General features: G+C 38.3%; 1 protein-coding gene across 1 annotated transcript in view; it reads left to right on the top strand.

Annotated features, from left to right (window-relative positions):
• LOC106926842 (pyridoxal kinase-like) overlaps window positions 1-20,960 on the top strand; it is a 33,608-nt gene extending 12,648 nt beyond the window's left edge. Inside the window, exons 2-11 of the mRNA XM_015001999.2 lie at window positions 2,041-2,095; window positions 13,580-13,684; window positions 13,923-14,006; window positions 14,737-14,771; window positions 15,084-15,169; window positions 17,614-17,659; window positions 17,761-17,872; window positions 18,734-18,870; window positions 18,959-19,025; window positions 19,582-20,960. Of these exons, the coding sequence (XP_014857485.1) occupies window positions 2,041-2,095; window positions 13,580-13,684; window positions 13,923-14,006; window positions 14,737-14,771; window positions 15,084-15,169; window positions 17,614-17,659; window positions 17,761-17,872; window positions 18,734-18,870; window positions 18,959-19,025; window positions 19,582-19,697 (843 nt within the window). The 3' untranslated portion in view covers window positions 19,698-20,960. The remainder of the gene's footprint in view (window positions 1-2,040; window positions 2,096-13,579; window positions 13,685-13,922; window positions 14,007-14,736; window positions 14,772-15,083; window positions 15,170-17,613; window positions 17,660-17,760; window positions 17,873-18,733; window positions 18,871-18,958; window positions 19,026-19,581) is intronic.
• Window positions 20,961-23,505: the final 2,545 nt, after the last annotated feature.

Here is a 23,505-nt window from a genome sequence, read left to right as displayed (position 1 = left end):
TGCAGGCAAAACTGTTTGTTTGGTATGAATTTTGTGGGTGTGTTTGTGCAGAAAACAGCTCTGCTCAAATTCCATAAACTAGTTTTTCTCCCAGAAAAGCAGGATGGATAGTTCTGAGGAGAAATTGTCCAAGGCCGTGAGGAAAACACTGAACTCCTGCTCTGTTCTGGTCCGATGTAGTGGGCGAACATCCCACCAACACCTACATTTAAAATGAGATTTTGAACTTGTCAATCATTATTTCCTCCTCCTCTCAACTTCATCCATCCATCCATTTCCTTATGCCCTTGTCCCTAGTGGAGTTGTTCCTAGTTGGGAGTGTTGCTGGTGTCTATCTCCAGCGAGAGATTTCGGGCAAGTGGTGGGGTCACCCTGGACAGGTTGCCAGTCCATCGCAGGACAACACAGAGACAGACAGGACAAACAACCATGCACGATAACATTCATATCTAAGGAGAATTTAGAGAAATCCATTAACCTGACAGTCATGTTTTTGTCAAGCTAGCATAGCTGACCTACTTCCCTCTCCCTCACTATTTTACTTTTAATTAAAACTTTTTCCTGACTTTATTTAGTTGTTGTAGTGTTCTTTTTACATATCTCACATACATTTAAGATTTAGTGGGTTATGTTGACAACTTGACAGCTAAAACCAATTGTAGACATAGTGGCACAGCGGTTTTGTGGGATCTTCCCATTTCTCACAGGCAGGGTTTGGGCTAAAGCGAGCATCCTGAAACTATGTGATCACGTGTCAACATTTTGACTTCGTTCCTACCACTTTGGTCCCTGTTTATGCTACGCTCACACTGCAGCTATATTTTTTGGTCCCTTCTTGACCCATACCAATTTTTTTAATAACTGCATGTTCAAAGTTCCTGGTTTCAGCCATGTCACCTTTTTCACCCTCCATCCAGAAGGTTACTCAGTGCTAGTCTAACTAGTCAAACTGACATGCTACTTCTTGTTTCTAGAGCAGGGCTGGGCAATCCTGGTCCTCGAGGGCCGGTGTCCTGCAACTCTTAGATGTCTCCCTGGTCCAACACCCTTGAATCCAACAGCTGAATCACCTCCTCAGTGTAGTCAAGTTCTCCAGACTTCTGCTAATGACCTCATTATTTGACTCAGGTGTGTTGAAGTAGAGACGCATCTAAAAGTTGCAGGAGACCGGCCCTCGAGGCCTGGAGTAGCCCACCCCTGTTCTAGAGTCTGTCTCCTTCTCCATGAGTAGCGGAACTCCTTCTTAGATATTAACTAAACGATCACCACGACAAAAAAAAACAACAACTCACAGTCTAATCCACAGTTCAGCCTTTCTTGTGAAGGTTTTATCTACAGCTTCATGTTTTTGTTCGGCACCTCACACGTTGAAAGTCACACGCTGGTGGTGCTCATCCAGCAGGTTACGTTGCAGAAAGCACGCACGCTCAGGAGCATACAGACGTCCCTCCAAGGTCAAAGTTAATTTGGAGTCTTGTTCTGGCTGGCAGGGGCGGTGGGGTTTACAGGGGTGTTTCTTCTCTGAAAGTCACAGTGAATTGAAAAGAACAAAGAGCCCATTCATTCCGCCCGCTTTAGTCAAGTTAAACGAAGCCGTATGTGGATGAGCCGCAAGCCGGTCTCTTTCCACTCCGAAAGGACACCAAGTGCGTTTTTTTTCTTTATCTGCTCTGTAGATTTCTGCATCAATGTTGGATTGTCATGTTTTTGTAAATCTTCCTTTCTTTTAGTTTGAATTTCACAGAATTAGCTGTGCTGTAATATTCCTTTTTTCATCTAGAGTTGGTTCTCTCTTAGCAGTTCCAGGGCATCAGGTTTTCTGCGTATTCAGCTATAAATACCCACACATAAGTGCTGCAAAAATTAGACAGTGGGGTGATGGTGAAGCTTTTAGAGGCTACAAAAGTAAATAATGAAAAAGGGTGAAAGTTACATTTCGATTTGAGATGCTAAAACGTCCCCAAACGATTACTAGAAATGTTTGACTGGAGACATTTTGTTTCTGCTCTGATTCTCTTCTTCTTGTGTCTTTGTGTGCAGGTTTTAGGGTTTGAGGTGGACTCCATCAACTCGGTGCAGTTCTCCAACCACACAGGTTCTGACCGTCTTTCTGAGGGAATGATTTGGGAGTGTATGGTATAGATGGATTGTGTGGGTGTGCATGAGTCAGTCAGTGCTGCTGAAGTCGTGATGAGGTTTTAGAGTATTAACAGAGGAGGCTGCTGCTGAAGCAGGGGGCCACCCTGAAGCTGGGGGGTGGAGAACAGGAAGGAGTGGAGTTTTTTCAGGTCAGCGAACAACATTTCAACTCCATAATACTGATGTACTCTAACTCTCTCACATTTTTTGCCAAAAAACAAAACTCAACTTTTTGGCATACATGCAACATGTTACATGTGGCAGAAAACTGAAGAGGTGGCACCATTTAAAGTGAGGTGTAAAGGTCACTATTTTTTCACTTCCAAAACCAATACCACTATCTGAAGTTTAGTATCAGCCGATACCGATCCGACACAGAGAAACATTGCTGAACTGACTGAAACTGAAAACATTTTTTTTTCTAGACAGACATAAATGAACTGAATTACACATGTATTGATAACTCTGCACCAGTAGTGGACACTTAAATACACCAATAGCTTCACAAGCTTGGTCAGCCATGTAAAAACAACTTTAATTTGTTCAGTCAGAGCATATAGGAGCATAACAGCCAAGGTCAGATGAATAATAAAGCAACTAAAACTGGCAAAAACAATAGACTGACTATTTTTACGTTTGACAAAGATAAACTGCAACAAATCTTCTTTCAAATTGTTCAGAAAGTGTAATAATTCAAAATATTAAATAATATTCAAGCATAGAGTTAGACTGAAAGATCTGCCCTTATGGATTGGGCGCATTGTGACCAACACCTGATCTAGATGGGTTTTTTCAATATTGGTACTGATGCCGATATTAATATTGGATCAGTGCATCTCTAATGGTCACTGCCATAAACATGATTTTACTGAGGTTGGTACAGAAATTACCAGAAAAAATGAAGACATTTCTATTATTAGTGAAACACAGTTAACTTATTTCTGTACAGTTCACCTTTAAAGAGCTCGTGAGTTATTTGTACCCTGCAGTGTCAATTTCACAGCTCCTGCTCCAAAGCCACCTGAGCTTGTGTTTTTTGTGGAGTTTTATGTACCTCTTTCATGTTTGAAGTCTTGACAATTTGCATTTATAAGAGCTAAAATGTTAAAGGCTAGCCTGGCATTATTCTAAATGTTCTCTGATATTTTGTTTTGGCGAACTTTACAGAAAATATACAATGACAAGAGTCTCCAGAACTTGTTTCTAATTGTAAAGTTTTTATTGGATTTATTTTGTTGCGCAAAACACCAAAGTCAGTATAAAAATCAGTAAATTGTTCTTGAAATACAAATACGGTAATTAAATAAGAGAACTGCTCTTCCTCCCCTCCTCATCCTCTTCATTCCTTCCTTGAATCCCTGTGTTCTTACTTCTTACCTTCCTTGTATTTTTCATTGTTTACTGGTGAACTTTCTTGTATCCTTGTGCCCCGCCTCCCTTCTATCGTCAATTCCTTGTATACCTCTTTCCCATTCCTTATATTCCTCCTTCCTTCCTTGTTCCCTTGTATCTATTCTAGTTTCATCTTTTCTACCTTTCCTGTTTTATATTTAAAGCCAGAAGGATATAGAAATATGTGCCATATATTTATACAAAGCTTTTTTTTTTTTTTAGCATTTTACAGAGGAGTCAAGTTTCCTCCTTTACAGAGGAGGAAACTTGACTCAGGAAAGGTCTGACTCATATAGTTGACTGCATGGTGGTTTTTATGATTTTGTATTCTTGTGTTTTAATGATGTGAAGCACTTTGAACTGCCTTGTTGCTGAAATATGCTATACAAATTAACTTCATTGATTGAAATGTATAAAAACTTATCCATACCAAAATATACATGATTTTAGACTTTGAAAAACTTTGGATAAAATAAGTTACAACAATATTTAATTTCTTTAATTGAATTACTTTGGGATTAAAAATGTATTCTTAAAGTTGAATAAGTGTAAAAACTCTGTAGGTTGATGTAGTTAGAAATGGAATACACTTTTTTCCAAAACATAAAAACGAATATGATTTCAACAACAGTGACCTACTTAATTGCATATTGCCACCGATGTACAAAGTGAAAGTCTCAACTCTTTAACAGGCATGCTTGTGGCAGGAATTGTGTTTAATTCCTCAGAAACTGACTGATGATGCATGATCACTGGATGGTTCTGAGGGCTGTCTGCATCATCCTGTCTGCCTGTGTCACTTTACATGTTTTCCTCTAATTGCCAGTCCTTTGAATGAACAATCTGCACTGTGTGTTCTTGAAATCAGAGGTGGCCTCAGCTGATGTTATTCATCCCAGCAGAACTAAAAGAATGAACCAGCAGTGGGCTAAGAAAACAAGTAGTTTGTTCAGCTGTTCCCTCCGAGAAACACAAAGCATATTCAGATCGTAAATGTCTTGTCCTTGTTCCATAATCAAATGGTCTCGTCTAAGATTAGTCAAGAAATGTCCAGATGTTTTTGAATGTCTTTAATCTTATCAATGCTGATTACAAAAACTTTGATATCGTCACTTTGCCAAAATCTTTTTTGCCAGGTGATTTAAAAAAAAATAAATAAATCAAAAATTCCCAAATCACTTTTGGCAAAAAGGGCCATTATTTTTGGAAGACAACAAAATAAAATATCTGTGTTGGTCAAAAATAAACATTAGTGTTGAGATACAATAAATATTTTTCCAAATTTTGTTTGGAATAAAAGTAAAATGGTGTCTGATAAATTAGCAATTTTAAATTATTTTAACGAGCATTTTATTTCTGTTGACTCTCTATTTGATGATTAAAATTCATTCGGCCCAAATGTATATTCTGATGAGCAGTTTTTGAGTAATGATTGTAACTTCACCAATTTTAATTTTTCCCCTATTTGGAAAGCTGAGGTTCTCAGAGAATTGAAAAACATAGACATCAAAAAATCAGCAGGGCAAGATAACCTGGATCCTTTTCTTTTTTCTAAAATTAGCTGCAGAGTTCATAGCAGAGCCATTGTCTCATATTTTTAATACAAGTCTAATATGTAATAAAATCCCTAGAGTCTGGGAATCAGCATTTGTTTTGCCTCTATTCAAGGGTGGAGAATCGTCACAGGTAAACAATTACAGACCAATTTCTAAACCATTTATCCTAGCAAAAATTTTGAAAAATTAGTTGCAGATCAATTGAAGATTTCTTTAGATTCCAATTGTGTTTTACAAAATGTACAGTCTGGTTTTAGGAAAAAACATAGTACTGTTACTGCCACTTTAAAGGTTATTAATGATCTTATTCAGGCTGTTGATAACAAAAAGGATTGTGTTGCTCTGTTTATTGATTTATCAAAGGCATTTGACACAGTAAATCACACGCTTTTAATTGACATTCTACATAGCATTGGGCTCTCACATCAAGCTACCAAGTGAGTAGCTAATTACCTGTTGAACAGAACCCAGAGAGTTCAATTGACTGGCTTTACTTCCGCTATTAAATGGTGTCCCACAGGGCTCAGTTCTTGGCCACTTTTATTCTCTATTTAAATAAATAACTTGTGTGAAAATCAGTCAAATGCTTTTTATCGTTTTTATGCAGATGATTTAGTAATTTACTGCTATTCTTCATCACATATACAGGCAATTCAGTATTTGCAGTCTGCTTTTAATGTAGTTCAAACCTGCTTACAAACTCTGAAGTTAGTTCTGAATGTGGATAAGACAAAAGCAATGGTTTGTTTCACACTCTAGAAAACTACCAGAAATCCCTCTATTGCTTACAACTGCTGTAGGAACACAAATTGAGTTTGTCAGTAATTATAAATATCTTGGCTTTATTTTAGATTCTTTTAAGAATCACATAGCCAAATTGTTATGAACACTGAAAATGAAGATTGGGTTTTATTACCGAAATGGATCTTGTTTTTCTCTTAAAGCTAGAAGTAAATTGGTAGCTGCAACCTTCCTGCCACCCCTGGATTATGGTGATGTTTTATATATGAATGCTTCGACCAAATGCCTTCAATCACCAAATACTGTTTATCATTGTGCTTTAAGGTTTGTAACAGGTAGCAGACGTCTCACACATCATTGTGAGTTGTATGCAAAAGCTGAATGGCCTTCTTTAAGCGTATGGAGAAACAATCACCTGATGATCCTGATTTATAAATCTCTACTCTGCTTGGCTCCAGCATACTTAAACTTTCTTTTACATAGATCTGTTAATTCCCATTCTTTATGTTCTAACAACATTTTTCTTTTGCGTTCTTTTGCGTTCGGAAACGCTTGCTTCACGTTTCCGAACTGAAAAAGTGAAGCAAGCGTTGAGTGTGATGGCTCCTTCAGCCTGGATCAGCTCCAGTCTGAAATCAGGATGTCAGAATTGATTTCACTGGACTTATTTCGAGCGATTCTTTAAAACAGGCAATGAGATTCTTGTAAACAGTGTCACTGTTTTTAAATTGTTTTATACTGTTTTACACTTGTGCTATGTATTAATTAATTTTATTTTGTAACCAGGTTGCTGTGTATTGCAGACTTCTGCCCAGGTCCCTCTTGAAAATGAGATCTAGATCTCAACGGGGTTTACCTGGTTAAAAAAAGGAAGAAAAAAAATCCAGAATCCCCCCCAAATGTATTTGCAGTCCTATTGTGATAATGATAAAAATGACGATAAAAAACTACTTGTTTTCTTAGCACACTGCTGTGCTACAAACATAAATGCTGATCTTGAAAGACATTTCTATTTGAAATAAGTTTCTTCAGAACACCGCTTACTCAATGAAGTGTGATTTACACCACTAAACTGCACATAGACACTTCAAAAAAATCATATATTTCAATTTTACTAATTTTTTTTGCTATTGTAGAAAAAAAATAAAAGTAAAAATAACATTAACATAGTAGAATTAACATTTTAGTCAGGTTTTTTTTTACAACAACTAAAATGTATTACGGCAACAATAACAAGAAATGCTTCACAATAAATAAGCGACACGATCAATACCCACATTGAGACATTAAATCTTTAATTTTTTAACTGAAGCTTGCCTATTGCTTAAGTTAAAACTTCTGTTATCACGAGGAACAATGTTAGTGAAGTAGCCTGGTGCAGGCTGAGGGTAAGCATAATTGTGTAGTGTTGCTGTATGGGCGAACCCTCGGAATGAAGCAACCATATATAGAGATGAGTGACAGAGTTTGTGGCTCCACTTTTCTGTTGTGGTCTCTTTTCGTTTCGTTCATAATCACAAAACTGGCCATCAATCAACATAGTAACTTATTTGGGATGATCTTGACTTGAGAATTAAACAGTTGATTGTTTAAAAATTGGTTACATTACCTTTGGATGTTAAGTTTATTAGGATAGCACGTTTCAGAAGCAAGGCAGTTCACAAGGCTCTACATAAAACAACAAGCAGTCACCAACTGTGAAACAAGCACTGTTTTGTTAACAAATTAAAACTAACAAAATAATGAAAACTGAAACTGAAAAAAACATTTTTAACTGAAATTAATAACAGTAATTAATGGAAAAAAACTATAACTGGAAATGTATTGTGTGTTTATAAAACTAGCTAAAACACACTGAAATTATAGATATACTTCATATCTGTTTATGAAACTATTAGCCCTTTGAACTGATGTGAAATAGATTTTAGTTTTCCCCACACACACAGTATACATCAGAAGTCAGCAATTTGCAACACTCCATATTCCTCTTGGTGGCATTTACACTAGTCTTCAAAAGGGCAACAGCAAAGATTGGGAGAAAAACCAGAGTCAGTTGGTTGTTCAACAATAATCAAACACATTAATTTGAAAATGGTATCTTCTGCTGAGTATTCTTTAGTCAGTCAATATATACATAATCACTTTGGTGATTTTTAGGTGTAGAATTGAAGAAGGTCAAAGTGGGATAAAACTAAAACTATTACTATAATAAAAACTAAGCTAAAATTAAACTATTTATTTAATAAAAACTAACAGGCACACTCTAAAAACTAATTCAAACTAACTGAACTAGACAAATAAAAAGCTACAACTAAAATGTAATGAAAAGCCCAACACTATTATAACCCTGGAAACACTGAGTAGAACATTACATATTTGTCAAATTCCAGAACTGTCAGATAAGGCTTCTGCATGTTGATGTTCCTGCTAAATCCTGAATATACCCAATTTTTTCGTTGTCTTGGCCCTTTTATCGCAGCCTGTGGGGTTTACCCTGACTGGGAACGAGAATACAACCTGCTGAATGTGACAGGTAGCCAATCAGAAAGCGCGGTGACGTAAGAACAGAGGGGAATCCCAAGCAGCTGACATATCGCGCAACTGAGAGTCTGGTGGACATCGGAGATGAAATGTTTATTATTATATGTAAAGGTCATTATTATATATGTTTATGTTTATTCAGTTAAAAATGTTAACTATGAAAAAACATAGTCACCTCCAAATCATAGTGCAGCAAATAGAGCGGCTGCTCCCTCCGTCATTTATCCACCACCTTTTCTTTCTGTTATGTCTTTTATCTCTTAAAATGACTCCACATCCTGATATTGTTTCTACATCGTCATCCGTGTTTGGTTATTCTAAATTCCCGTATGCTATGTTGGGAGTTTTGTGGATTATCCTCTGGAATTGCGATGTTCTTGACTGGAATCGGTTCGTGTGGTGTGTTGCTCCTGCTGTGTGGCTGGACACACGAACCGATCGAACCTGTTTTACTTTTATCAGCTCTGTGATCACAGAGGTTTGGAGAATCGGCCGACAATTCTTAAATCTTGCCGTCTAAACCAGATTTAAGACTCACAAGCTCTACTCATCTCCTCTCAACCACTGCCCAAACGCTCTCTGACTCTGGTCGCTATGGTAACTTTTACATATCCCTTCAAAATAAGATACAGATGCGCCACAAAGACGAACATTTTACTTTCGTGAAAATTTTTACTCACGATAACGACTAACGGGAACCCTGAGCTTGTTTCTCTGCAACGAGACGGTCCCATCTGGGAGTGATGAGACAATGACACCCGAAGTGTTGCTTATATCCACAGCCTGCTTGGTCTCTACGTGGTGAAGCAGTTTGAAGCTTCATTGCCTCATTAGCAGCTGGTCGCCACATGTTACACAGAGCGGCTTGTAATGTTTCACTCACCTACCGGTCCGGGATAAATCCATTCTCCTGTCTCTTCTCTGGGCTTTTCCCCTTTGCAAAGAAACTTTCCAAAGATACCTGATCCGTTTCTTACTCATTTTGCTGCTTGTGGGCTCAGTGTTGGCGCGCAAGTAACCGAGAGAATCCGGTTAAAGGATTTTCAAAATAAAAGATCCTCCAGACTCAATACATAAAATGAAATATTTAATTATTTCTTGCGCGGCCCGGTACCAATTGGTCCACGGACCGGGGGTTGGGGACCACTGCTATATAAAATAGAAACACAGGACAAAATATTGCACATGCAAGTGGTTAAAAATGTCAGTACTAAAAATCTTAATTCTTTTTTTCTATTTCACAATTCAACTGTTGTGTTGATTTAAGCTATCATGTTTAAATAGATATTTCTAACTTTGTTCACAAAGAGAGCACTGGATAGTGCGTGAAGGAGCACCAGTTTTCCATTTCTTCCTAATTTGTTTTTTGGCACAAGTTCTGACATGCCATTGAAATCCAAAGCTTTAGGGTCATTTAGATCTGTTATTTAAATTTAATAAACATTAAAAAAAATCATAAGAATCTCTGTTAATATGACATTAGCAATTTTTTTTGTAGCTCACATAGGGAAAATAAGACCAGAAAAAGTCATCCGTCCTCTGTGTGAATTTGAGTGACCTTAACATAAAGATCCGAGAGACTCTCGCTCAAATTTAATCAGATCTTCTGTATATGAAACCATGATTTGCAATTTCTTCATGGAGAGTGTATAATTTGATTTGACATTGAAGTAGATGCTTGGAATCTGAGAGGCTGCAGAGATCAAGAGAAAAAAAAAACCTAAATGAGAAATGTAATCGACAGTGATTACATTGTCGATTGGACAGAGAAGGAATGACACATATTAAGATAGAGGGAGTGACGCGCCGCAGCAGCAAACAGCAGGCATTGGAATTGCGACAGCAACGTTTGATGACGACAGAGGCAGCCCTTATCTGTTAGCCTGCCATCAATTTTTTTCTCTTACTCTCCCTCTCTTTCGGGTGCTGTGAATGCTCATCTGTCTTTTTTAGCCCCTTTGGCTTTCTCCTGGCCTGTTGCTTAGCAACCAAATTCTCCACCACCATGTGACTTGACTGTGACTCACCTGTAGCTGCGACATCATCGGCCTGCAGCAAACATGTCATGCACAGACACCCGCATATGAACCCAGTTTGGGTGGTGCCCATGACACATAAATGTGACGACTTATTCAAAATCTCATGTTTAGTGCAGACCCAGACAGAAACTACATATAGGGACAGCATAGGTGTTAGTGGAAGGGTTTTTTCCTGCTACATCAAAATCCATGTCCTTATCTGAGCAGTTGTCATCGTGTGCACAGTGAGTTTTTCATATGTGTGCGTTCATACCTCTGCTCTGGATTAAAAAAGTTTGATACTTTGATATCAGTTACTCAAAACAACTGTCAGTGAAATGTAAAGTCAGGATTTTCTGATTGGTAAACAATAACTACTTTACAGTGAGAGTAGAAGCACGAGAGAGCATGGTGGCAGCAATGCCAGCATATGGAGTCAGTGAGGTCCTTATTGATCAGAGCAAGTCTTATTCATCAGAGACAGACACTGATCACACTGACCTCATGCTAGAGGTAAAACTTCATCATGCCTGCCCTACATTGCCGGAACACTGAGTTATTGTAATTCTTAGTTTTATGTCTGTTGTGCCTCCCTGCTGCTCCGACTTCAACCAAAAGGATCTCACAAAGCATTAAATAGTTGCTGTTCTGCTTTCCGGTTCTTTGTTAATGAAAATTAGGTTTTGTTGGGCCCCTTGTGGAAAATTATACTCTCCTGGAAGGAAGAATGTAGATCTCAAATGTTAGGATATGCACGTTTCTGGGAAACAAAAGTTAAAAGTTGGGGTTCTTACAAGAAGGGGCGGAGGATGATATGAGACTGTGAACTACATGACTTGATTTTCGCCATTCAAGTATGACAGTGACAACTAGGGATGTGCCGATCAGGTTTTTTCCTGCCGATACCGATCACCCATGAGGGCCGATACACCAATACCGATCACCGATACCGATCACATAATTATTATTATTATTATTTTTTTTTATCATAAACACTACCGGTTACATTATGTGGAAAAAGGAACCATGAATTCACCTTAATTTAGACAAAAACTTGTTTTTAATAACTTTTTTCAAGAAGAAAACTAAACAAAACAGGCATTGTGCAAATTGTACTGCTATTGATAATACTATCTTTAACAGACTGATAACATATGAAGGCTCTGAAGAGGCTAAATAATGCAAAGAGCCAAAGTAAAACCTCTCAACATTGCCAAAAAAAATTCAAGTATAAAACTTAACATTCAAAGGCAAAAACAGGATCCATTACAATAAACAATCCAGAGTTACTGAATGAAAACTTCCTGTTAGCATGGCGGCTAGCTGATTACTGCTAGCTCTGATTGGCTGTTTCTGACTCAGCGGGGTAATTATGCAGAACAGGGAGGAGATCGATTATTTTTTTAGAGATTATCTGTCTCATGTTAGGACAGCGAAAGTTTTAATACGTATATAAACTTTATTTTTTTTTAAGTTAGATGCTGCAGCTTTAAGCAGAGATTCGGTGTGAGAGTCACTACCAGGTGGAGCAGAAGCGAAGCTCCGTCTGTCAAATATTACTACCTGTAGCGTAGCAGCGGTTCAACAGCGGGAGCAGAACCAGCGTCTGACATCGCAGCTTGAAGGCTTAAATAATTTTCCAGGTTATTTGTTTAGCTTTCTGACATCATGCTAATCCGGGTGAGTGTTTGTAGCTGTGCGCTGCTTTACCTGCTATCTGATCCTCCTTATGTCTTTTTTACTGCAGTGAGCCTCGATGTAGCCAATCTCCGTCAAGTATAGCATTGTTTTTATGTGTATTAGCTTCGTTGTGTTGATGCATTTTGACTGCTTCAATTTTCCGCCGCAACACGCAAACTTCCCCATTCACTCAGTGCGTTATAGTTCCACATCGCTTAGGATTTGTTGCTGCGCGTTTGCGCAGTGTGAAGGAAAGAGGAGACCAGCTGCACAGGCAGGCTGCGAAATGAGATGATCGGTATCGGCAACAAGAGCCAATGATCGCCGATCACCGATCATGCACTTTTTCACGAAAATCGGCCCGATTATGATCGGTGACCGATCAATCGGCACACCTCTAGTGACAACTTATTTTAATAGTTCAGCGTGACCAACCAGGGCCCTTAAGCAGAGAGACCCAGACTTCCCTCTCCCCAACCACTTGGACCAGATCCTCTGGGAGAATCCCAAGGAGCTCCCAGGCCAGCTGAGAAACATAGTTCATCCAGCGTGTCCTGGCTCTTTCTTAGGGTCTCCTTCTGGTAGGATATGTCTGGAACACCTAACCAGTGAGGCAGCTCAGCTGCTTGATCCGCAATCACATTCTTTCAGTCACTATCTGGAGCAGGGGTACCCAAAGTCGGTCCTCGAGGGCCGGCATCCTGCATGTTTTAGTTCTCTCCCTGGTGGTAGTAACAACCTTTCCAGTATGTCAATTTTCTCCTTATGTCTTCTAGCGAGCCATCATTTGATCCAGGTGCGTTAAACCAGGGAGAGAACTAAAGTGTGCAGGATGCCGGCCCTCGAGGACCGACTTTGATCACCACTGATCTAGAGCTTGACACCATAGATGAGGAGAGGAACGTAGATTGACCGGTAAATTAAAGGCCCTGCTTTTCTACTCCGCTCTCTCTTCATGACAGATAGGCACGTCATTCGCATTGCTGCAGATGCCACATCAATCCACCTGTTGATTGGTCCGGCAATCAACAGGTGGATTAGTGTTGATTGCCACACCAATCAACACCAATCAGGGGTCACTCCTAAACAAGACCCTGAGATACTTGAACTCCTCCACTTTGGGCAGGACCTTGTTACCGACTAAGAGAAATAACTCTCTGGTTGGTAACAAGGTCCGACCAGAAACCTTGTCTGGATTTGGAGGGGCTGATTTTCACCCCAGCCACTTCACACTCAGATGTAGACCTCTCCAGTAAAAGCTGGAGATCATGGTCTGATCTCTGGCATCAGACAGAGGTTGGCAAGAAGGTGGACACATTTCAGGTAGCACTTTATAAGGTTTGAATTAGGACTCTTGAGTCTTTTAACAATAAAATTGATATGAAGGATGGCATACTCTGTGGTGAACTGATTTGAAATGATGTTGGTGTTTCCTCAAGGAGATTGTAGGATGGACTTGATCCAGTTTAAAGAAGCTCAATAAATCCATCTGATCGCTTGTTCTTTTCACAGGTTATTCTCACTGGAAAGGCCAGGTGTTGACGGCAGATGAGCTGCACGTTCTTTATGAGGGAATCAAACTGAACAATGTACACCAGTATGACTATGTATTAACAGGTGAATGTTTGCCTTTTTACTTTTACTGTGGTGTGTCCATTGGTAATGATTTGGAAATAAGTTTTTCAGTCAACCTTAACTTGAGGTACACTTAGGATTTATTGTGCCTGTGGAAGAATTGTGCATTTCATCTATGTTTTTCCCCTCTCTACTGTTTTAATGTCCTCTCTTGATGTTGCACATTTTGAACGGCCTTTCTAAATGCATTGGTCCTTGTTGTTGTGTGGGATGTGTTCAGGATATACAAGAGACACGTCTTTTTTAGAGATGGTGGTGGACATTGTTCAGGAGCTAAAGAGAGCCAATCCTAATCTGGTTTATGGTGAGCAACACTTTTCATTTCTTCTAAAAATAAAATTTCTAGAATAAATCTAGAAGAAATCTGATTATCCTAGAATGTATGGTTCTCATTATACCCGTACATTCTTATACTTGTATTTAATACAACTGTGTTTAACCAGTAAATATGTATTACTTACCAAATATGTATTACTTGTATTATGTGTTTGGTTCATTAGATAATCATAGGAATGCTCTTCCAGAACATTGACCTCTTGAACAAATCAGTACCTAAGTATTTGTCTTATACACCATGTTTCAGCTGCTATAATTGCTTTTATCTTGGGTGGTCACTGGGTTGTGCATTGATACCAAGTTCTCTGTTCCTTATGTAACACCGTTACTTTTCAGAAGCTTTCTGTATTTCTGAGCTGGTTCTGAATCCAACTCTCATTTACTTTAGGATCATTCAGTGAAACCACTTTTCTACAGCATAGACCCACTTTCTATCTTCACCAACAAAGCATCTCATGATCCCAAATAATTATGAGCACATCATCTCCTCTAACAGCATGCCGTTGTGCTATAGAGGAGCCATCCAGTTTTCTCTTTGTCATATCTTTCTAAAACGTCTCTTCTTTTGCGCTCCATATTTCTGGATGAGTTCAGATCTTCATTCCTCCCCTCACTGCAGTGTTTTATCTAATGTGGTTGCACTCAGAGGGTGAGCAGGTCTCTGATGGATGCATGACTCTGTATGTTTATCCTTTCAGTATGTGACCCCGTCCTTGGTGATCATGGATCCATGGTGAGATTATAGGTGTCTCAATGCAGTAGCAGTGGTGTTTATGTTTTGAATATGTGGGAGAAGTTGCTTTTATTTTCCTTGTCTGTTGTGATCTGTATATTTTGCTGTTTATGTATCTTCAAGTGTTGCTGCTAATACTATTATTAGTTAATTTAATAATATTAAATGGATTATTGAATTTTAATCCTCACAGTTATATATAGCGAAGTGTTATATATAACATTTTGTACAACTATGCTAGTTCAAGGCATATGGTTGTCAGCCTGCTTTTAAATGATAAAGTGTTTTTAACTTGTATGTCTCTTTCCACAGTACGTTCCTCAGAATCTTTATCCGGTCTACAAGAATAAGGTTGTTCCTGTTGCAGACATCATTACTCCTAACCAGTTTGAGGCTGAGTGAGTGTTTTACCTCTCATGTAACAATATGTTTCGAACTAAAACTCCTATGTTGTTATAAAAAATGGAGTCCTCTCTGTTATTACTCAACTTGCCTCATGAGCTAATTTCATTTAGGGATGCACCAATAAATTGGCCGTGATTTCCTACTTAGTGACTTTGTTGCTATATTTAGTGACTTTTCAGACACAAAAAAACTGTCAGGTAAAGCAATCAGAATCGGCAGGTCAGGCTTTTTAAAGTTTGGTGGTAGGTTAGAAAACTGTAATCGGTGCACACCTAACTTCATTCTCATTTTGATAGGAGCACAACAAAGAAATCTGTTAATCTGTCTTTTTTGGATGACATAAAATTGAGATTAGGGCAATGGCAAAAGGTCTGGCAGCCTCATCACCAAAGAAAAATTGATAAATTGTGTGTTTATGTATTATATATGTATTAGTATGTGTGTGTGTGTGTGTGTGTGTGTGTATATATATATACACTGCTCAAAAAAATAAAGGGAACACTCATGTAACACATCCTAGATCTGAATGAATGAAATATTCTTATTGAATACTTTTTTATGTACAAAGTTGAATGTGCTGACAACAAAATCACACAAAAATCATCAATGGAAATCAAATTTATTAACCAATGGAGGCCTGGATTTGGAGCCACACACAAAAACGTTCCCTTTATTTTTTTGAGCAGTATATATATATATATATATATATATATATATATATATATGTTTGTCTATTTGTATGTTCTAAACTTTGAAAACTTAAAAGAAAATATAGTAATAAAAATAAAAAGGAAAATTGATAAATCAAAACTCCAGTGGAAGCTTGCAGAGAGCAAAGTCATGTCAAGAAATATTTTTCTACCAATTACTGAGAAGAGTATGAATTGTTTTCAACATGACATTTTCTAAATTGGCAGTAAATTAAAACAAGTTTCTTTTTTTCCAAAATATTTGCTCCTTTTGCATCAAAACACAACTTCTAGGTTGTACAAAAAATAATTATGCATCTAAATTTGCTGGGAGTATGAATAATAATTGTTCTAAAATGGATTTGGTCTTTTAATGTGCAGTTTAGTTAAATGTTACATATACCATATTTTCTGAACTATAGAGCATACCAACAAAGTTTAAAAAAAACAAAACAAAAAAAACTGGAAACTTTTTTTGCTTATAGCAGCAGCAGTCTATAAACTGCTAATATCTCCACCACTCTCGGTTTTTCACAAGGATGGTTTTTCACAAAAGATGCAGCCCTCTGGTTTATTAAGGACGCATCCCTCCGTCTCTAACGCCGAACCATTGATTTGTTCACGCTGAGCTTACATGCAGCAGCTATCAATCTGTACTGCTAGATTGATGGCCTTTAACTTAAAAGCTGCATAATATGAACTTATTTGTGTGGTTTCCTTGATGAGGGGGTTGGAAGGAATTTCTCTGTCGTGCCTGCTGCTAGCATGTGCTTGTTATAAATGAAAATTGACTTCCAATGATTCACTTCCTGCTAAAGTTGGAGAAGAATCTACAGAAAAGCCACACTAGGCTATAAGCCGCATGGTTCAAAGCGTAAGGAAAAAAGTAGCAGCTTATAGTCCGAAAAATACGGTAGTACCTTTAGAAATGTCTAGGCTTTAAAAATATTTTTCTTTTACACATAATTGTATTTCAGTGCTGTTTCAAGGGGGCTTTCTTTGGATGTCTCTTTGTTTTATATCTAGACTTAATCGTTTAGGATGTGTTCTAAAGTATTAAATCTGTCTTAGCAAGGAATTCACTGCCCCTTGTTTGGAGTGAATTATAATCATCCAGATTATTTGATGATGTATTGTGTTAATTGTATGGGATTGGTTTGTAGTCTCGGCTGTGTTTACATGAATTAACATGGTGAAAAGAAAGGGAACACTCTCTGGCCTTTACTTCATTTAACTGACCATCATCCAGAAGCCGTTAAATCACTGGGTGCACTTAGTGTTTCATCAACACCTATTTAATTTTGACTTGATTTAATTTTAATTTTGACTTGACTAAAACCAAAGTGAACTTTTTTTTCTGTAGTTTGAGTTGAACCTGGTAGTCCAGATCAAAATTATGTCCTGAAATGTAAAACTACACTTGAAAGAGGGTGTACTTTTTTTCACCATTAAAAAGTTTATCTAGGTAAATGGGAAAGTTGCCACAACCTATTCTGGTTGTTGTGGCTTTATAAACAGAAGTTTGTTGGATGTAGCTGAAGATCCCTAGAAAATGTTTCTGGTCCAGTTTTGTCTTGTTTCTCCCCCTACTGGTCTTTCAGTTTCATTTCAAACAACTTTCTTTCAAAAAGTTGAATTACATAAAACATTTTAATCAAAACTCAACATTTAGTTTGAGTTTTGATTAAACTCGAGCTGCTTTTCGTTTTTTATTTGGACTCGGCTAACTTTCTACTCTGTTGTTTTAGATTATTAACAGGGAAAAACATCAGTTCTCAGAAGGATGCTGTGGAGGTAGTGGATCCAGCTTTCTTAAGCTATATATTTTCTTTTCTCAGCAGGAGTTTCTGATTCATAACTGAACTCTTGCTACCTTACTGTGTGGTGTTTTGTAGGTGATGGACCTTCTACACGCAATGGGCCCAGACACAGTCGTTATTACTTCCTCTGATCTTCCCCCCAGACTGGGAGACCGCTTCCTCGTCTCACTGGGTAGCCAGCGTCATGGTGGGTGGAACACGATACAATATTGTGTGCGTTTCCAAACACGTGTAGAAATTACAATGGTTTACAAAAGTACTCACACCCTTTGAACTTCTCCACAGTTTGAGGAAAATGTTTCACAGTTTTCAAAATATTTTATTAATGAACATCTGAGAAGTATAGCTCAGATTTGGCTTGGAACAACGTTTAATCAGCTTTGTACATTTAGAAAATCAGATTTTATTATGTGAGGGTATCAGAGTAAAACCGGACTGCAAACAAAGGCACACCCCAATTTCCAGATTTTTATTTAAGTAATGTAGAACAAATCAAATTTTTCTTTTTTTTTATGTAGAACAGCATCCATCCATTTTCTTACACCCTTGTCCCTTAGTGGGGTCTGGAGGGGTACTGGTGCCTATTTCCAGCGAACATTTCGGGCGAGAAGCGGAGTCACTAGTGTGTCGCAGGGCAACACAGAGACAGACAGGACAAACAACCATGCACACACACACTCACCTAGGGAGAATTTAGAGATACCAATTAACCTGACAGTCATGGTTTTGGAAGAAAACCCACGCATGCACAGGAAGAACATGCAAACTTCATGCAGAAAGACCATGGGTCGGGAATCAAACACAGGACCTTTTTGCTGCAAGGCAACAGTGCTACCTAATGTGCCACTGTACAGCTGTTGAACAACATATATTTACTAATTGAAAAGAAATTCCTCCTAATTATGCTGTACTTAATATCTGTCACAAAAACTGTAAGAATATCCATCAAAGTTTATGGTTAAGATGTGGAAAATAGTCAAAAAGTTCAAAGGGTGTAAATAATTTTGTGAGGCGCTGTCCCATACAGTGTCTCTCCTCTGCTGCTCAGTTCGTCCAGATGGAAGCAGGACGACACAGAGAGTTCGAATAGAAGTCCCCAAAGTGGACGCTGTCTTCGTAGGAACTGGAGATCTGTTTGCAGCCATGCTACTTGCATGGACACATCATTACCCCAATGATCTAAAGGTGTACAAACGCACACAGAAATGCATAGTCATTCACACTCACTCCTTTCAAGTCACAAATGAGAATAATTTGTTTCTGTTTCTCTTAGACGGCCTGTGAAAAGACTTTTTCAGTGATGCACCATGTTATCCAGAGGACCATATCTTATGCTCATGGTAAGTTGTACACAAGTCTTCAATTTTGTTGTGGTGGGACTATTTAATTTCATATATGCCATGTTTCTTGCTGGACTTTACTGATAAACAAAACTTTGAGTTGCATGCTGAGTTCTGTGATTCAAGGCGCTTTGTTGGCTACTGGTAACTAGCTGTTAATATACCCTTGCCAGCCAGCTAATATGGTCTTACAATGGTGTCTTAGCAGCTAGTTGGCTTTTTCATGTCCACTAAGGGTAAGTTCAAATTTTATTGGCAGTTGGCTGGATAATTTTTTTTTCTCAGCCACTGGCTGACTTCTGTTGCCATAATGGTCTGATGAAACTTCCAGAAACCCTGATTTAAGAGTACACAAAACCCACTTATAGAATTTAATCTAAGTATTTTTACCAATAGGGATCGCAGAATCGGCATTAAAAGCTTTTGTTATTACTGTGGGTTTATTACGGATATACACCAGGGTTTCCATCATACATTAATTGAAACCCGTCACAGTGAAATCTGTTTTTCTTTTGCCTCGTCTCCCTTCCTCCTCCTCCCCCCATCTCTCCTTCAGAGTTGGCAGGCCCCGGTCGGAGGCCCAGTCCGCCTCAGCTGGAACTGAGGATGGTTCAAAGTAAAGCCGACATAGAAGATCCCGCTATAGTAACGGAGGCCACCATCATATCCTAACATTGACATCTCATAAGACTCACATTAAGTCCCCCACCCTCTTCACCCCATCGACTTCTAAACTACTGCATCTCAATAAATAATAATAAAAAAAGAAAATGCCATTAGCTTCAACATGTCACTATCCAGACGTCTCAAACAGTTTAGCATCATAACACCTCCCTCCTGTGATCCTGAAACCTTTATCCCTTTAAGTCCTCAGTGTCGTAACTGTTTAAACCAGAACCCCCCCTGCCCCCCACCCCACCTGTAACTACCAAGTTGTTTTGCCCAGACCCCGTTCTGGAACCAGAGCCATGGATAGACTGAAACTTGGAGCTGACTGGATTGTGCCCACTTATACTGACAGTAGCTGTGTTTCCATTACAAATGGGCGCAAAACTTTGTCAGTAATCCGCTAATGTTGAAAAAAAATACAATTTTGCAGTTGCAGTGTTACCATTAAATAAGAAACACAATTAAAATCACAATTGAATAAGTTTGTTAATTAAAAACGTAACATGCCATGATCCTTCAAATACATGTTACATCGCCCCCCTTGTGAGGAGAAGGGGAGTAACACAACAACCACAAAATATTCGACAGAGTCCAAGTGATATAAAGGAGGGATTTATTTACAACAAAAATCCCAGAAGGCTCATACAAGCTGTGGGGGAGAAAGGGACAGTTAGGTGATGCCAAATCAAAGAAAATAATAAAACAAAACAGGGCCTAACTACCGTCTGTGCTGAAGAAAAGAAATAGAAAACAAAAACCCTGCTTACCTGATCTAACAAAAGTTTCCACCAAAACTTTACATGGGTGGCACCCACCTACTAACCTAGTGTGTCTAACAGAAAAATACCTACGTGATGGAAATGTACAGGATACCCCAAACTTACCTGGTCCTCTAACTCCCACCACAAACCTTTACAGAAAGCACCAGCAACAAGACATGTGTGAGCTAGCCAGCCAGATGGAGCAGGCTCAGTTCCCCAGGTGGGCTGCTTATATATCCAGGCTCCCTGGATGCTGATTGGCCCATGGGTGGAGAGGATCAATCAGGCGAGATCGACACCAGCTTCCCTACAACCTGTGAAGAGACAAACAAAGGAAGGGGGAGGGGAAAGGAAAAGCACAAACAGCCTGGCAGGCATGTAACATACTTCTTTGTTGTTTTTTTGTCAGTTGTAACATCCAGTTGTTGATCATTTGATTCAAAAAAGTATTTCCATTGCAGTTTCCTGGAATAAATCAATTTTGATATAGTCAAAAAAAAAAAAACCTCATCCTAGTGCCAAAACCTTTTATAGAGAGGATGGAGATTTTTTTTTTAATTGGTGTGTTTCCATGAAGGGAATTTATTTTCAAAATGTCAACTTGCGCAATTATATGGTCAATAGAAACACAGCTAGTGACGCAGTATTGAACCTCACTCTCAGTGTTGCACTTATGTGGAGGCTAATCACACAAGCACAAATAATACACGTTGCCTTGCAAAAGTATTCACTCTTTATGTACTTTGTAGTGCCTGACATACCTTTGCAAGGTATGCTAGGCGCTACAAAATTATACTTTTTTTAATCAGTTATATGTTATCATTCTGATAATGCACAATGCAGTAAACACCACAAAATCTGATATTTAATGTAGCATTTGATAACAAAAATCATTGAAATAAATTAACTTTATTTACGTAGCACCAATTCACCACAATGTCATGTAAATTGTACTTGAGTAGAAAAGTAATTTCATTTCAATCACACATACATTCCAATATAGTTCAGTTATCAAACAGATAATTAAACTCAGTTTATTGTTGAAATTAGCTTAAAATGTTTCTATCTAAGGAAACCCAGCAGATTGTTTCGAGTCATTGACTTGCGGTCTTCACTTTGCCTGGACAGACTGACGGTAAAACTACCCTTTACCAGGAAGAAATCTCCAGTAGAATTAGTACCTGGCTCAGAACCAGGGGTCTTCTGCCATGACTGACTGGGAGTTTGAGAAGGCAGAGCAGAAAAACAAACAAACCAAAAAAACAGGAAAACTGATGTAGACATCATATTAGACCCATTGCAGATAGTATTTCTGAGATTTTTGGTGAAAATTTAATCCTCTTTTTTCCTGAGATTGCTTGCAGAAATTTGCTAGAAAAAACAAGGAAATTTCTGTGATTAATCTCAAAATTTACATTGTCGTAACTTTCTATGTTAATGAAAATTTAAAAGTTAGTCACAGACCCATTTAGAACACTCTCCTGAACCTCTCTGGTGATCTCTGACTCTGACCACAGTGATTAGTCACTCTAGCTATGGCTCTGTCTTCCTTTTACTTTAACCCCACTCTTCCCCAGTCTTACAGCAGTGACGTAATGGTGACCAAGTCTAACCCTCAACATAAAGAAGAAAAAAAACTGCACAATGTATAGTTGATGTATAGATGTTGTACTATAATTGTATTGGACCATCTGTATGATATCTGATCTGTCTGCTGGACCATTGTGTTAACGCTATTGTAATATAGACCAGATGCACAACAATATCACTAAGCAGAGACCATCTGGGCTGGTTGTGGCACAGCCGGACACGTCAAGTCATTGTAACTTCTTAGTAAATGTCCGATAGTCGTAGTGTCAAGTTGAGCTTATTTCATGAAGAGAAAACTGGGTGGCAGAGAGCTGTTTCCAACCCAGTCGGCTTCCCCAGTGCCATAACCACCCCACATCATGTTGGCCACTTAACGGCCCAGTTCTGACCCAGAACCTTATGTCTTATATCTAACCCTAACTTTTGATATGCTGCCTTTAGCTAAATACATACATTTTGACTGAAATTATTTGTATTTTCTTTAGATTTAACCACTGATGATGGTGCTTTTATGGCCTCTCTTTCTTTTTTTTATTATTGATGTATGAGTACAACAATCAGCTGCATCTCTGTTAATTACTGCAGCAGCTCAGATGAGGAAGATATAATGAGTCTGCAGAGTTTCCTGGACGGTTATTTAGTTTGTCTGCTGCAGAAGAAACCCAGCCGTCAAGTTAGGAGGTGTCGTCCACACATAATGAGTTCTGTTTCAGAAAACTAAACTGGCATCTACATCAGAAGACAATGTGGGTATAATAATAACTATGATGATAAAGATGTGAGTATTGAAAGGAGTGACTATAAACATGTTGTCTTATTCAGGAAATTTCATACATGTGCACAATGCTGGAGGGCAAACAGGCCATTCTTTTACTTGCCATCCATTGCTGGGCTGCCGCAGTAGAACAATTCTGTTAACTAAATGAAATCTGGAAATGTAGTTGTTAATTCAGTGCAATGCACAATGTGGCAAACGTTTTTCAACAGAAAAACTGTTCAAAGTGATCATCTGGACACAGTGGTGCTTGATTAGCTATTTTAAACATCTGCTCTACTGATGATTAGTAAGAAAGTTGGTGTGGGGGTCGTCTTTTTTTTTTTTTTTTTTTTTTAACTGAGCCAAAACGCACCGAATCTACATCATGTTAAGGACCTACTTCCCTCTCCCTCATCATTTTTTTTTAATTAGAACTCTTTACTGACCTGTGTAATGTGACACTCTTAGACCTTTTTATCTAGTTGTAATATTGACAATTAGTAGCAAAACACTGTGTCGCTTTTTCTTTTATATATCGCATGTACATTTAAGATTTAGCGCCTCATATTGATAGCTAAAACTAATGGTAGTTATCATCACCAAACACTTTTTCTTGCTCCTGTTGCAAGCTGCAATGTGGGATAATCCATTTATAGTGTTGTAGATTTTGAGCAAGCAAATATGAGAGATTTCTGATTCCTTT

Source organism: Poecilia mexicana, unplaced genomic scaffold (genome assembly GCF_051168715.1).
Source record: "Poecilia mexicana isolate PSO_F unplaced genomic scaffold, ASM5116871v1 scaffold_15, whole genome shotgun sequence".
Lineage (NCBI taxonomy): Eukaryota > Metazoa > Chordata > Actinopteri > Cyprinodontiformes > Poeciliidae > Poecilia > Poecilia mexicana.
This window is presented reverse-complemented; position numbering and strand designations above follow the sequence as displayed.